This window comes from Heloderma suspectum, chromosome 8, assembly GCF_057233095.1.
Source record: "Heloderma suspectum isolate Gila_16-S chromosome 8, 16-S_ref, whole genome shotgun sequence".
NCBI lineage: Eukaryota > Metazoa > Chordata > Lepidosauria > Squamata > Helodermatidae > Heloderma > Heloderma suspectum.
In genome coordinates, this window is record NC_139465.1 from 43,179,300 (window position 1) to 43,195,377 (window position 16,078).

The 16,078-nt window shown below is 49.2% G+C and overlaps 1 protein-coding gene across 1 annotated transcript; it reads left to right on the forward strand.

Moving 5' to 3' along the window:
• The first annotated feature begins 250 nt into the window (after positions 1-250).
• On the forward strand, positions 251-13,841 carry LOC146339109 (chymotrypsinogen 2-like). The gene is made up of 9 exons (XM_084812895.1): positions 251-257; positions 1,122-1,254; positions 1,449-1,507; positions 1,923-2,026; positions 2,610-2,689; positions 3,831-3,909; positions 11,576-11,756; positions 12,705-12,838; positions 13,646-13,841. The coding sequence occupies exons 1-9, from the start codon at positions 251-253 to the stop codon at positions 13,805-13,807; spliced, it is 939 nt and encodes a 312-aa protein (XP_084669021.1). The 3' UTR covers positions 13,808-13,841.
• The last annotated feature ends 2,237 nt before the right edge of the window (positions 13,842-16,078 follow it).

Below are 16,078 nucleotides of genomic sequence, written 5' to 3' on the forward strand. Positions count from 1 at the left end.
CATTCACCAGCCCAAAATATACTGGGCAGCCTCTGGTGATGCTTGTTTGCCATGACCAATTTTCTTATTCAGGAGGAAGCCTTGGATGAGTTCCTGAGGAACTACAGAATGTCCCACAATATGGCTTGAATTCAACTCCAGAAAGCCCCGCAGTACACTGGGATAGAGAGCAGGGAACGGAAACACTGTTATACTCCTCTATCATGTCCCCCTTTGTAGTTTGGAAAAAGGATGACGGGGAGGGGGAGGCATGACAGGTATGTAGAATTAGGGATGATGGGGAGGAAGCAGATAGAGGCCTGGTTCGCACAACACACGGGTGCTTAATAAGCCACAGTGGCTTGTGAACCCCCTGCACGTGTGCCAGGCACGTGCCACCCATTTTCCCCAATTACCCTTGCTGGGTGGAGGGCTGGGGTGGTTAACAAACCACCCAGCAGCCCTACAACACAGCGTGGCATCTAGCTGGTTTCGTAACCACCCCAGCCACCCACCCTTGCCGGGCTCACACGTAACGACAAACCACGCCTGGCAAGGGTAATCGGAGAAATTGGGGGGCACGTGCAGGGCACCTGTGGGGGTGGCTAACAAGCCACTGTGGCTTATTAACCCCCCGCATATGTGCGAAGCTGATTAGGGAGATGTTTTTTCTCCCTCTTTCTCATAGTACTGGAATCCAGGAGGGTCGTCCTATGAAGCTGAGTGTTCAGGAGATTCAGGACAGATAAAAGGAAGTGCGGCTAGTTCAACACAGCACCTCGTTCAACTACGAGCGGTGGAGGAGTGGCACATTTTGAAGTGCCCATGATGGTCCCTATGCCCCCAAAGAGAGTCCAAAATTCATGTTGGCCCATGTCAACAAACCAGTTCTAGCAGTTTTCCTCTCCACTGGGAGTAGCTCCTTTGTCAAGCGAATGGGTCTTATTTGCCCATGCAAGACCAAGCCACCCCAAAATACTTTTTTGTTGTTGGACTCCAGCTCCCATGAACCCTCGCCATCAACTGTGCTGGCTGTGGCTGATCGGGGTTGTAGTCCAACATCTGGAGGGCCACAAATTCCCCATCTCTGGCTTAAGCCTAACGGCTTGGAGGCTTTCTCAACGCGCCTCTTGCAAACGCAGCAGCCACTGCCAGGAAGTGTGGAGAGCATCTGTCAGGTGGCTCCAGCGTCTCCGAGCCTGGGGGAAAGCTGACTTTCAGGAGAACCCTTCTGCCCCAGCCCTGCCCTGCTGCCTCACAGATCAGTCAGCACCAGTGACTGTCCTTGCCCAGGTCACCTGGGCCTCTGCATACGGTCCCCGCAGAGCTGGGCCACAGAGCCTCCTTCTTATCTCCAAGGTCCTCCGTTAACAGGAGGCTGGAAAATTTAGCCTCCTTTGCCAGCTGTCCCTGGGCCTGCTGCATATATAAAGATCCACAGCACTTGTGTCCTTCCTGATCCTTCCAAGAAGCAAGAAGGCCCTCCTCTGGCTCCTGTCCTGCCTGGCCTTCCTCGGTGCTGCCCATGGTGAGCGCCCCACTGGAGCACTGGGCACGAGACTGGGCTGGGGGAGAAGGAAGCAACATCAGCTCCTCTTCTACAGATGGAGAGATCACCACAGTAGGCCAGGCCAGGCCAGGCCAGGCCAGGGGCTCTCAGGGGCTCTTTGTATCTCTGAAGAAAGCATCCCCTAGACGGCTTGCCACTCAAGGCTGGGGGTTGACGTCTGGGTGGGGTGGGGGGTCTCAGCATGGAGCTCTGCGTTGGACCCTCGCTCTGAGCCAACATCAGGGCTCGTCTTATGTTCTCATGTTCTTATTGGAAATAGGTTAGGGGGGGTTTTCCTTAGTGATAGCTGGCTCCGATGAAGCCCAGCACAGGATGTTCCTGAACCCCGGCCAGCAGCAGGTTCGCCAGAGTTAACGTTCCGTTTTCCCGTCAGGTTGTGGCAGTCCCGCCATCCATCCCGTGCTCAGTGGCTATTCACGCATTGTCAATGGAGAGGAGGCAGTGCCTGGATCATGGCCTTGGCAAGTTTCCCTGCAGGTAAGAACCTGGCACATCTTTGCTCAGATTGGAGACCTGGAAGGGTGAGTGAAATGAGAAGCAGGACCACGTTAGGTGCTTCTTCGTGTGGTGCATAATAAATCACTCGTGGAAGGGGCTGCCACCGTCAGATGTGGCAGTGGCCACTGTTTAGATGGATCAGACCACCTTCCCCAACCTGGTGACCTCCAGATGTGTTGGTCTGAAACTCCCATCTCCCCACACCCAGGTGGGCTGGGGAAGGCTGGATTACACAAATTCATGGAGGAAGAGAAGTCGATCCATGGCTACTGGCCACAGTGCGGCTCCAGGTTTTTGAGAGCTCCTGGGCAAGGCCCCTCCCTCAGGGAGCCCACCTTCTCACCACCACGGTCACTGGCTGCTCTTGCTTCTCCTCTTTCCCATAATCGCTGCCACTTGCTTGCTGGGCAGGCCGAGGGGCAGGGAGCGGGCTGGCCGTGGCCTCTCCTGCTGCTCCCCCAGTGGCGCAAAGAGGACGGGCGAGCTGCAGAAAGTGCGCCCCAGAAGCCATGCATTTGTTGGGTCTTTCCCACCGACTCGTCTGTTGCTTTCCGCCCCTCAGGACAGCACTGGTTTCCACTTCTGCGGAGGTTCTCTGATCAGCGAGGACTGGGTGGTCACCACGGCCCACTGCAACGTCAGGTAGGAGACACGTCATGCGCAAGTTATCCATTCGTGGGGCAAGTAATCCATTTCTATGAAGAGAAGTTCTGGGGCGCAAGATAATGAGGAAGCCAGACGCCCGGGAAGCTCCAGCCTTCTAAGCCCACGGGGTGTGTGTGTACAACCATGATGATGAAGATGAAGATTAAATTCATTCGTTTGATTTATGCCTCCACCTTTCTACCAAAGAAACGATGATCAAGGCAGCTAACAATAATCCTGGTCGTGGATTATTAGGGGCAAGAGAATTGTACTCAGAAGCACTCCACTCTTACTTAGCACAGTATTTTTCAGACTTGTTTATTATTTATGTATTACAATTATTAATACCCTGCCTTTCAGGATACAAATCCTTTCAAGGTGGCTTACAAGTAACATCAACAATCAGGAATAAAATCACAATGAACAATCCTGCTTTAAGACTGAGCTACTTCTCTTCTGCTAAAATTGCACTCATAACATTAAAATAATAGCGGATGCTTAGAATTATTGTATTAGATCTCTCCACTTTTGATTTGTTTTTTAAATTGCCAGGGGACACCCTTCTGTTTGGATGTCAGATGTCTGTAACTGGCTGAAACCATCCGTTATATGAGCCGTCCTTTATATGAGCCCAGGGGAGGGAGCCCAAGCGGCTGCCCAAGGATACCAAGGTTGGCACCAGTCCTGATTCCTAGCTTGAGCTGTGAACTAATAAGTTGTTGGCTGAACTTCTTTTGCTATGAATTCAAGAGGTGGCCATAGGCAAACCCCAGCTGTACCCATTCTCCCCCAGCTGCACGCCACCCGCCCACCCCCAGAAGCAATATTGGGACAGTGAAGGGCTGGATGCACCTGATCTCGTCGGATCTCAGAAGCTGAGCAGCGTCAGCCCTGGTTGGTACTTCGATGGGAGACCGCCTGGGAATCAGGCTTCCTGCACTGAGCAGGGGGTTGGACTAAATGGTCTGGTAGGCCCCTTCCAACCCTGTGATTCTATGATAGCAATACTGGCCTGCCCTTCAGGATTGGTGTAGGAATTACTGAGGTTATGTATGCAAAGCACTTTATATATTCTCATGCATTTTTTATTTATGAATGAATCTCATAGCCACTTTCACGACTCCCTCTCCCATTGCAGGACAAGTCATCTTGTGGTGTTGGGTGAATTTGATCAACGCAATCCTGGAGAAAATGTTCAAATCCTGAAGATTGCCAAGGTATGTAAGTGATCTCCCCAGATTACAGATATTCCTTGATCTTTTTTTTGTGCCAAAATAACAGGGCTTCTCCAGGCCAAGGTACTGCAAACATTAAGCTGGAAATCTCTGTTGCCACAAGTCAGATCCTCTTCCAGTGCTCGCAGTGGCGTGTGTCTGTGATTCCAGTCTGCAAGCACCAGCACCACCTCTCTTACATCCTTACTTGTTTTCTCCCAAAATGCATTTGCCTTGTTGGCCTTGCAACTTGGGGTTGTCTTCAGATGAGGCATTTATCCTGCTATCAGCCCACCGCATTCACAGAATTCTGCAGTGGATTCAGACATCATTCTCTTCAACACGTAACCCTCCCATGTTTCCCCATTGTTTCTTCCATCTTTTTTTTTTTTTTTTTAAGATCCATTAACGAAAAAAGATGGAATAGCTGCACAATGCCTCTTGATTTTTAGCCGTAGGACCCCTTCACCTGGAAGCACGTTTGATCTCTAGTTTCAGTTCCTATCCTAAATAACTAATGTCTTTGCTATTTTAAGGGCACACGCAAAAACAATAACAGTAAAAAAAAGAGTAAATTAAAAAGTAAAGAGAACATTGCACAATCAAATTAATTTCTAATTAGAAAGAAAAACCAAGAAAAGTTGGTGGAGGAGGAGCAAGGCTGGGATGGAAAGAGCTATTGTTGTTGTTGTTGTTACTACACTACCACTATTTTCTAAATAACCAATATTAGTTCAAAAGGGACTTTTTGGTAAGCTTGGCATCGACTTTGTGAGGAACTATTTTTGTTGTTGAAAACAAAACAAACAAACAGGAAGGAATCAAACTGTAGACTAGGGCCTCTTTTACACCCGGCTTTTACTCCGGGGCAGGTGCAAGTCAAGGTCCCTTATGATAGATGATACAGTCGCGACTTCGCAGCCATCTGTGGTTTTCGCCCGGAAAATGCGGAGTTCCAAGAAGTCGTTTTGCTGCGATGTTTTTCATTTGCTACAGGTTTCCCCGCGCTTGTGAGCGATCTGTCCCTTCCCCAAACCAACTTTGGGTTTTGCAGTGGGCGTGTTGTAGGCATGCGTAGTGCCTGCGTCACTCTGTGATGCCCCTTTACTTCCCCCATCCCTTCACAGCTGCGCAGTTACAGAGGCACAGAGGGGCGTTTTAATCTATTTAATCACACTTCCGCACATTGTTGCGGCTTTGTAGCTTCACAATGGTTGCATTTGGACTCAGTACCCGAGGGCTGGGGGAAGGGGAGTCTTGGGGGAGAACCAACATCGCTGTGGCCACCATTTCGTAGCATGGCTAGGCCCGTACTGCTTACGCTTGTGAGTGCGAACCATCGCGAGAGTCTCTGGCTGGGGAACTGACAAACTGATGGTTTGGAAATGAAGGAGCACAAAACATCCACTTTTTACCTAATGAGGGATGGAAAGACACAGCAGAGCCCTTCAGATACAAAACAGCCACTGAAGTGTCGTACCCCCACACTCCCAGGACTGCACAGCTGCGCATTTCAGTATAATAGCAAAAAATAGTCTGTTAGGGAAGTGCGCAGTACATCGCGAGTGTATCACAGGGCATGCTGATTTGAAGTCACATTACTGCACAGTTGTAATGGGGGGGGTCAAAGCGGTGCCATATAGATGGGGCTAGGACAGATAAGATGTCATGTGCAAACTATTATCTAGGATGGATGGAACCTCCTAAATCCAATCCAGAAATAAACCAAGATATACAAATTAATACCACAGCATCACATAAAATAAAACTGGACTGTGGATTGGTTCCTATGCCCTGGCACAAGTCTGTCACATGTCTACTGTCTGTCTGGGTCCAACAGCCAAAGACTGAGCTACCTGTTGGGCACCCCCACTACCCACTGCTGGACAGACTACCAAAATCCAGTAAATTAGTCTGGACTTTGAAGAGCTTGCTCACAACAGTAAAGCTTAGTGCTGTAGATCAGAACATATTGCAAGAAGCTGGGCTGGTGTGGAACATCCTTTTGGCACAAGATAGGAACATAGTTTCATGCATACGTTACGGTGCATCCAGCTAGCAGCTTCCTTCCCATGCCATGAGTGCTCAAATCAACACTGACATGAAAGCACCACAGGTCTGTTTCCCGCCTCCCAGCTGAGCAGAGCAGAGCAGAGCAAGCTGCTCCAGCTGGTCCAGGGACTACAGAAGCAGGCAAGCTCCCAGAGAGCGAGCGAACAGAGCGAGCGAACAGGGGGAGCAAACAGGAGTTGGCCAGGGGAGTTGCAGTGGTTGAAGAGACAAAGGAGACAAAGGAGACAGAGGCTAAGAGGTAAGTGGGTTGCAGGAAGCCCAGGGCGCTGCCCTTTATCCTTCTGACTGGCTGTGAGCTCACCAGGAGCTTCTGAGAGCTCCAACTGAATTGGAGGGGTGTGGCCTGAGTACTCCCAGCAGCTGACTGGGCGGGAAGCTTCAGTCTGTTTCCCGCCTCCCAGCTGAGCAGAGCAGAGCAGAGCAAGCTGCTCCAGCTGGTCCAGGGACTACAGAAGCAGGCAAGCTCCCAGAGAGCGAGCGAACAGAGCGAGCGAACAGGGGGAGCAAACAGGAGTTGGCCAGGGGAGTTGCAGTGGTTGAAGAGACAAAGGAGACAAAGGAGACAGAGGCTAAGAGGTAAGTGGGTTGCAGGAAGCCCAGGGCGCTGCCCTTTATCCTTCTGACTGGCTGTGAGCTCACCAGGAGCTTCTGAGAGCTCCAACTGAATTAGAGGGGTGTGACCTGAGTACTCCCAGCAGCTGACTGGGCGGGAAGCTTCAGTCTGTTTCCCGCCTCCCAGCTGAGCAGAGCAGAGCAGAGCAAGCTGCTCCAGCTGGTCCAGGGACTACAGAAGCAGGCAAGCTCCCAGAGAGCGAGCGAACAGAGCGAGTGAACAGGGGGAGCAAACAGGAGTTGGCCAGGGGAGTTCGGCAGGGGAGGTCAAGGGGGAGGCCCCTAACATTTATTTTTTAACTAACTTTTTCCCATTTATTTGTCTTGTAACACACACTTCCACACCAGTGGGACTCTGCTTTTAACCTCTACTGAGTAGAGGAGCAGGCACAGGCTAGTCTAGAACAATCACAAAGCTAGACACAAAAAGGGAAACGGGGCTATGGAAGGACAAGACTCTCCAGTGGTGGTGACCTGCAAGGTGTGTGCCATGTTTGTTTTCTTGCCTGAGAACAACATGGCCTACACCTGCAACAAGTGCAAGTTGATCACGCTGCTGGAGGAAAAAGTAAGTGGACTGGAGCGGCGACTGTCAACCCTCCGGGGAATAAGAGAACACGAAGAGTTCTTGGACAGAATGGGGGAACTACAGCAGCAAAGGGCAGACCAGAAGCTTGAAGAGCAACAGCAAGATGAGGCAGAAGTGGGAAATGCTGAGGAGAAGAAAAATGGAGTAGAGGATACTCCTTGGAAAATGGTGACAGTTAGGAGAAGAAGAACTAGACGCCACTCTGCACCAGTGGAAGCGGTGGAGCTGTGGAACCGATTCCAGGTACTTGCAGATGAGACTGGAGGACAGCCCGCAGAGGAAGAATCACAGGGGAACCTGCATGAGAGTGAGCAAGAGGCTAAAGGTCAGTCAAACAGAGGCGATGAAACCCAGGCCTACAAGAAGAAGAAGAGAAGAGTGGTAGTAGTGGGAGACTCCTTGCTGCGTGGGATCGAGACCCAAGTATGTCGCGAAGACCCGTGGACTCGCCAGGTATGTTGTCTCCCGGGAGGACAGATTAGAGACGTGACTGAAAGGTTGCCTGCACTCATAAAGCCCACTGACAGGTATCCCTTTCTTCTCATCCATGTGGGAACAAATGATAGCGCCAAGCGGAGCTACGAAGAGATCACGTCAGACTTTGAAGCTTTGGGAAGGAAACTCAAGAACTTTGGGGCCCAGATAGTTTTCTCATCCATCCTTCCAGTAGTTAGAAGAGGGATAGAAAGGGAACGAAAAATACTCCGGGTGAATGACTGGCTACGAAGGTGGTGCCGACGAGAGAGATTTGGATTCTGGGACCACGGGCTTTACTTCCTGGAAGATGGGCTGTTGGCTAGGGATGGGTTGCACCTCACAAAGGCTGGGAAGAATGTGTTTGGCCACAGCATGAAGAACTTCATCAGGAGGGCTTTAAACTGAATCCTACGGGGAAGGGAGATGTAATGTTGGGGGTAACAATGGACGTAGGCGCATGCACTGCAATGGAGAGAACAGCGCTGATAGCGCCCAATAATAGTCTTCAGACACATGTAGGAAGAAAGCCAGACTATGAAGCACATGGTCTTCGATGTCTATATACTAATGCCCAGAGTATGGGAAACAAACAGAACGAACTTGAACTCTTAATACAGGAGGGAAATTATGACTTGATAGGTATAACTGAGACTTGGTGGGATGACTCTCATGACTGGAATACAGCAGTTGAAGGATATAACTTGTTCAAAAAGAACAGGAGGAACAGAAAGGGAGGCGGGGTTGCACTGTATGTGAAAAATACATATCTCTGCACAGATATACAGGAGGAGGAGCTTGGTAGCCCCATCGAGAGCATCTGGGTTGAAATAAATGGAGCAAAGAATAAAAGGAACCTGGTGGTCGGAGTCTACTACCGGCCACCCAATCAAGGAGAAGCCAAGGATGAAACTTTTGAAAAGCAAATAGCCAATGTTTTAAGGAAGCATGATGTAGTAGTAATGGGGGACTTCAATTTCCCCGATATTTGTTGGGAGACAAATTCTGCAAAACATGGCCCCTCCAGGAAATTCCTGACTTGTGTGGCGGATCACTTCCTCCTACAGAAAGTAGAGGAAGGAACTAGAGGATCGGCTATCCTTGACTTGATCCTAACCAACAGAGATGACTTAGTGGATAAAGTAGCAGTTACAGGAACTCTGGGGGAAAGCGACCATGTTGTACTTGAGTTCTTGGTTCTAAGGGAAGCAAAAGCCGAGTGTACTCAAACGCGTACCCTGGATTTTAGGAAAGCTGATTTTAATAAACTCAGAACAATGATCAGTAAGGTCCCATGGCAAACAATGCTAGCGAGAAAAGGAGTCCAAGATGGGTGGGAACTTTTAAAAAAGGAAATTCTCAAGGCACAATCACAAACAATTCCAACAAGAAGAAAAGGTGGAAGACAACAGAAGAAGCCAATGTGGCTTCACAAAAAGCTTAGGGATGACCTGAAAACAAAAAAGGACACATATAGGAAGTGGAAAGAAGGCCAAGTAACAAAGGAACAGTACAGGCAGGTAGCACAGAATTGCAGGGATGGCGTCAGGATGGCTAAAGCGGAGAACGAGGTGAGGTTAGCGAGGGATGCTAAAAACAACAAAAAGGCTTTCTTCAGCTACGTGCATAGTAAAAGGCAGAGGAAAGAAATGGTTGTTCAGCTATTAAATAAGGATGGCAAAATGATAACAGATGACAAAGAAAAGGCAGAGGTGCTCAATTCCTACTTTGGCTCAGTCTTCTCCCAAAAGAGGGTCTATGGCCCCCCTGGCAAAGGCGAAGTACAGGCTGAAGGGGCAGGATTGCAGCTTGAGATCGACAGGCATATGGTCAAGGAACACCTCATTACTTTGAATGAGTTCAAATCTCCAGGGCCAGATGAACTGCATCCCAGAGTAATAAAGGAACTGGCAGAAGAACTCTCAGAACCGCTGTCTATTCTCTTTGAGAAATCATGGAGGACCGGGGAAGTGCCAGATGACTGGAGGAGGGCTAACGTTGTCCCTATCTTCAAAAAGGGTAAAAAGGAGGAACCTGGGAACTACAGACCAGTCAGTCTGACATCAATCCCTGGGAAAATTCTGGAGCAGATCATAAAGCAATCCATCTGGAAGCACCTTGACAACAATGCCGTGATTACTCGAAGCCAACATGGATTTGTCAAAAACAAGTCCTGCCAGACAAATCTGATCTCATTTTTTGATCAAGTCACCTCCCTTGTAGACCGTGGGAATGCTGTAGACATCATATACCTCGACTTCAGCAAAGCTTTCGACAAAGTGCCCCATGATATCCTGATGAGCAAACTAGCTCAAAGTGGGCTAGATGAAACAACGATCCACAGTTGGCTACAGAATCGGACTCAAAGAGTGCTTCTCAATGGGACCTTCTCAAGCTGGGGAGAGGTAACGAGTGGGGTACCGCAGGGCTCAGTCCTGGGCCCAGTGCTCTTCAACATTTTTATTAATGACTTGGAGGAGGAGGTGCAGGGAATGCTGATCAGATTTGCAGATGACACAAAATTGGGAGGGATAGCTAATACTTTGGAAGATAGAAACAAAATTCAAAGTGATCTGGATAGACTGGAGTGCTGGGCAGAAAACAACAGAATGGCATTTAATAGGGACAAATGCCAAGTTCTGCACCTAGGAAAAAGAAACCAAATGCACAGTTACAAGATGGGGGATACGTGGCTCAACCACACTACGAGCGAGAAGGATCTTGGAATTGTCGTCGATCACAAGCTGAATATGAGCCAACAATGTGATGTGGCTGCAAAAAAGGCCAATGCTCTTTTGGGCTGCATTAATAGAAGCATCGCTTCCAAATCCCGGGAAGTACTAGTTCCCCTCTACTCAGCACTGGTTAGGCCTCATCTGGAGTACTGTGTCCAGTTCTGGGCACCACACTTTAAGAAGGATGCAGACAAGCTGGAGAGGGTTCAAAGGAGGGCAACAAAGATGATCAGGGGACTGGAAACAAAGCCCTATGAAGAGAGACTGAAAGAACTGGGCATGTTTAGCCTTGAGAAGAGAAGACTGAGGGGAGATATGATAGCACTCTTCAAGTACTTGAAAGGTTGTCACAGAGAAGAAGGCCAGGATCTCTTCTTGATCATCCCAGAGTGCAGGACACGGAATAATGGGCTCAAGTTACAGGAAGCCAGATTCCGGCTGAACATCAGGAAAAACCTCCTGAGTGTCAGAGCAATACGGCAATGGAACCAATTACCTGGGGAGGTGGTGGGCTCTCCCACACTGGAGGCCTTTAAGACGAGGCTGGACAGCCATTTGTCAGGGATGCTCTGACTTGGATTCCTGCATTGAGCAGGGGGTTGGACTCGATGGCCTTGTAGGCCCCTTCCAATCCTACTATTCTATGATTCTATGATTCTAGGTATAAAGTTGCACATGGCTTTGTGCAAACCCCACAGAGGAATGTGTTGTGTCTGTCTTCCCAATGCCACTGACAATTTCCTTGGAGCCATGGACTAAGTCGCAACTGAATAGGCCCTTACCAGCCATGGTGGTAGCATCTAGCATTGCCTCTATTTGGAAATGTGCAGAGGGAACTCTAGGGACTGGTCCTGGTATTTTGCAGCCCTAAAGCCATGCTGAAACTATCTCCTGCAAGGATGGATCCATTTTTTGAGAGAGGAACCCAACTCTCTCTTGGCTTTGGCCAAACTAGTCCTGATGGCTGTGTGCTCCCTCCAGTAACAGAGTCAGTAAGCCTATGTACACCAACTACTGGGGAACATGGGCAGGAGGATGCTGTTACACTTGTGTCCCGCTTGTGGGTTTCCTGTGGGCAGCTGGTCGGCCACTGTGTGAGCAGAATGCTGGACTAGATGGACCCTTGGTCTGATCCAGCAGGGCTCTTCTTGTGTTCTTATGTAAACAGTCTCCTTTCCTTTGGCAGGTTTTCAAGAAGCCCAAGTTTAACATGTTCACCATCCGCAATGACATCACTCTGCTGAAGCTTGCCACCCCAGCCCAGTTCACGGATCGCGTGTCTCCTGTGTGTCTCCCTGAGGCTACGGACGACTTCCCGGGAGGCATGACCTGTGTCACCACTGAGTGGGGGCTTACCAAGCACACTGGTAACGTCTAGGCACTGCCCTGACTTGGGAATGGGCAGCGGAAGCTATCAGGGTCTCTGTCAGCATGGCCTGTATCTCCTTTGTGAGAACTGGATGAGACAGAAGTACTGTGGAGCAGCCATCTCTGGACAACTCCAGTGTCAGAACCTGGGCTGAGATGGGCCTGCCGGGGCCGACTGTGACTGCTTTCACAGCATGCTTTTGTCCTGTTTTTTAAAAATATTTTACAGTCGGGATGGCTGTGCAGGCATGTACAGGGTTGCAGATGCTCATTTCATTGTTCTTACTTTTAAAACATCTTATCCTTTTCTACAACAAAATGGCAGTTAGGGTGCAATCCTGCACTTCAGCTAAAGCCATCATTCTCATCTGCTCTCAGAAGCTAAGCAGGGTCAGCCCTGGTTGGTACTTGGATGGGAGACCGCCTGGGAATCAGGCTTCCTGCACTGAGCAGGGGGTTGGACTCGATGGTCTTGTAGGCCCCTTCCAACCCTGTGATTCTGTGATTCTGTGATCCTATGCATGTTCAGACAGAAAAAGGTCCTACAGCTCCCAGCATGCCCCAGCCAGCTGGCAGAATTATAGCCACTGCTGGAGGGGGAGGGGTTCTGCATCGGGGCATGAGCAGGAGGGGGAAAGGTTAGCCCCTCTCCTCATGCAGCGCTGACCGAAATTGCACATGGCTGCGTTTGGGAAATGAGAAAAGTCTCCAGACAGCATTTCGTGGATCTCCTGCATATCATCTCATTCAGCCCTCAGCATCCTACCACCAGACTAGAGCTCCCAGGATTCTTTGACAGAAGCTGTAGGATTTAAATGGGAAGAGAAATGACACATTTGTCATGCAGATCAGCCCTGAATTCAACAGTGGACACGGGTGAAACACTTTATGGGGGTCCTGTTTGTATACATTCTGGGAAAGACCTTCTCCCGTTTGATCTATTTCAGACAAGAACACACCGGACACGCTCCAGCAAGTGGCTCTTCCTCTCTTGACCAATGCAGGGTGCAAGAAACACTGGGGCAACCGCATCGCTGATGTCATGGTCTGTGCAGGAGCTGCGGGGGCTTCCTCTTGCATGGTACGCCTCCCCCACCCCCACTCTGTGTGCGCTAATGCCTGGGCCCGGGGCCCAATGTGGTGCCCGTGGACTCCTCTCCTGGCATCTGCCAGCTGCCCCTCTCGATGTTTATTCCTTTTTATTTCTTAAGTTGGCTTTTTGTCTTGGACTTAGCTGCTTGGGCAAGTGACACTTTTTAGTCTGGGAAGTAAGTGTGCTCTGACTGCCCATGCCCACTGTGGCAGCCATGTTAGGAATGGACAATCCTCCATGGCAGCCATTTTGTCAGAGCGCCCGCAACATTCTTGGAAAACTCCAAATATCCAAATCTTGGAAAACTAGACCCGAACGTTTGGGGACCACAGGCATACCATCCCTCCTCAGAGGGCCCCCTTCCCAAAGCCCCTCTCTCCCCCCTCCCCCTCTGGAGGCACTCAGTCATGGCAACATCTCCTGCCTGAGTGGGACCCGCCAGCCAACCATCCCCTAGTTGCTTCCTGGTAGTTTCTAATTTGCGCCGTTCCTTTACTGCTCTAGTCTGCTGCTCTTTCTTGCTCCTGTGCTTAATTTCTGGGAGCCAAAACTTACCAAAGGCGGTGGCATCCACTCTAGAAGTCCCGCTCCTCAGTCCTTAGGGCAGGCAGGGGTTGCTTCAGTGATGACGGGAGGGCAAGCATTTGTCTTTATTATTATCTCACATCTTCCAGGACTCATGCCTTTCCCTCATCATCTAAAATGGGAGGCAGGGCTCAGAGCAGGGGCGGGGAGAGGTCCCATGTCCTCCCTATGGAACCTCCCTTGACATTCTGCCATGGTTTTTCCCCACAGGGTGACTCCGGTGGGCCCTTGGTGTGTCAGAAGAACGGTGTCTGGACTCTTGCCGGAATTGTCTCCTGGGGCAGTAACACCTGCTCCCCATCCAAACCAGGGGTCTACGCCCGTGTTACGAAGCTCCTTCCTTTTATTGATGAGATACTTGCTAAAAACTAACTCTGTGGAACAATAAAATCAGTATCCACCACACATTCCTATGTTTCTTCTTGAGCCTAAATGCCACACATACAAGAACACAGCCTCAGATATTGCATTCGCTGATCTGGAATAAGTAGTCTTCTTAAAATATGCAGCCAGACACAGCATCTGCAGTTCCATGGGAAAATGGGCAATTCCAAAAGAACATCAGTGCGCTTCAAAAATTCAAGGCATGCCACAGTTGCATTGTGTTAGCTGATGTAAAAAGTAACTGATAACAATCTGAAAAGTAAAGTGTGTAGTTTAGGCTCCTCTAGAACCCAAGACCGTGATAAAGCGTTCCCATTTCTTCTCCCCATGTCAAAGACGCTCCCCGCAGACTGCTGTGCCAAAGAGTGTTTATCAACGTTTCAAAGATGAAGGAAGTCCCTAGAATATGAGGACCCTTTTCTTGACAAATCATGTGAAATTGTCAAAGTTGTGATAAGGGCACTGATGCAACAAAAAAATCCCATATGACATTCTTAACAGAGACTTTAATGAGGCGAGGCTACATTAAACATTTGTGTTGGAAATTTTATATTATTATTATTATTATTATTATTATTATTATTATTATTATTAACATTTCTTAGACACCTTTCTCAGAAAAGGCTCAAGGCATCTTACAGCAAAATCTGAAACATACAAAAATTTGAAACAATGCAAAGCTGCTAAAAATTAACAATAAAATACCACACTCTGATCAAATGACTAAATAAAGAAGCCTGTCATATACTATCAGATGCCTGGAAGGAGAGGAAAGTCTTAACCTGGAACCAAAAAAGATGACAATGTTACAGAATCATAGAATAGTAGGGTTGGAAAGGGCCTACAACACCATCGAGTCCAACCCCCTGCTCAGTGCAGGAATCCAAGTCAGAGCATCCCTGACAGATGGCGGTCCAGCCTCGTCTTGAACGCCTCCAGTGTGGGAGAGCCCACCACCTCCCCAGGTCATTGGCTCCATTGTCGTATTGCTCCAACGGTCAGGAAGTTTTTCCTGATGTTCAGCTGGAATCTGGCTTCTTGTAACTTGAGCCCATTATTCCGTGTCCTGCACTCTGGGATGATTGAGAAGAGATCCTGGCCTTCCTCTCTGGGACAACCTTTCAAGTATTTGAAGAGTGCTATCCTATCTCCCCTCAGTCTTCTCAAGGCTAAACAGGCCCAGTTCTTTCAGTCTCTCTTCATAGGGCTTTGTTTCCAGTCCCCTGATCATCTTTGTTGCCCTCCTCTGAATCCTCTCCAGCTTGTCTGCATCCTTCTTAAAGCATGGTGCCCAGAACTGGACACAATACTCCAGATGAGGCCTAACCAGTGCTAAGTAGAGGGGAACTAGTACTTCCTGGGATTTGGAAGCTATGCTTCTATTAATGCAGACCTTGCCGACAGAGGTCCGCATAATCAAAGCGATGGTTTTCCCAGTAGCAACGTATGGCTGTGAGAGCTGGACTATGAGGAAGGCTGAGCGCCGAAGAATTGATGCTTTCGAACTGTGGTGCTGGAGAAGACTCTTACGAGTGCCCTGGACTGCAAGGAGGTCAAATCAGTCCATCCTCAAGGAAATCAACCCTGAGTGCTCATTGGAAGGACAGATAATGAAGCTGAAGCTCCAATATTTTGGCCACCTAATGCGAAGAGAAAACTCCCTGGAAAAGACCCTGATGCTGGGAAAGACTGAAGGCAAAAGGAGAAGGGGACGGCAGAGGATGAGATGGCTAGATAGCATCACGGATGCAATGAATATGAACTTGAGCACGCTCCGGGAGAGAGCGCAGGACAGGAAGGCCTGGCGTGCTATGGTCCATGGGGTCACGAAGAGTCGGACACGACTGAACAACAACAACAAAAATAGCGCTTGCCTTTTTTGCAGCCACATCACATTGTTGGCTCATATTCACCTTGTGTTCTACAACAACTCCAAGATCCTTCTCGCTTGTAGTGTTGTTGAGTCAAGTATTCCCTATCTTGTAACTGTGTATTTGGTTTCTTTTTCCTAGGTGCAGAACTTGGCACTTGAGGGGTCATCACCAAGAAGGCCTTCACACTTGTTGCCGTCCTCTGAACCTTTCTCAGAGGAGGGCCTCAGATGCTGATCATAGTGTATGAGTAGATCCATACCAGGAGAGGTGCTTAGTCAGTATTGTGGTCCCAAGCCATGAAAGGCTTTGTAGCTTAAAACCAGCACCGTGAATTGGCTGTTGGAATGTACCATCACAGAGCAGCAGGCAGTCTCATCTTCACTGA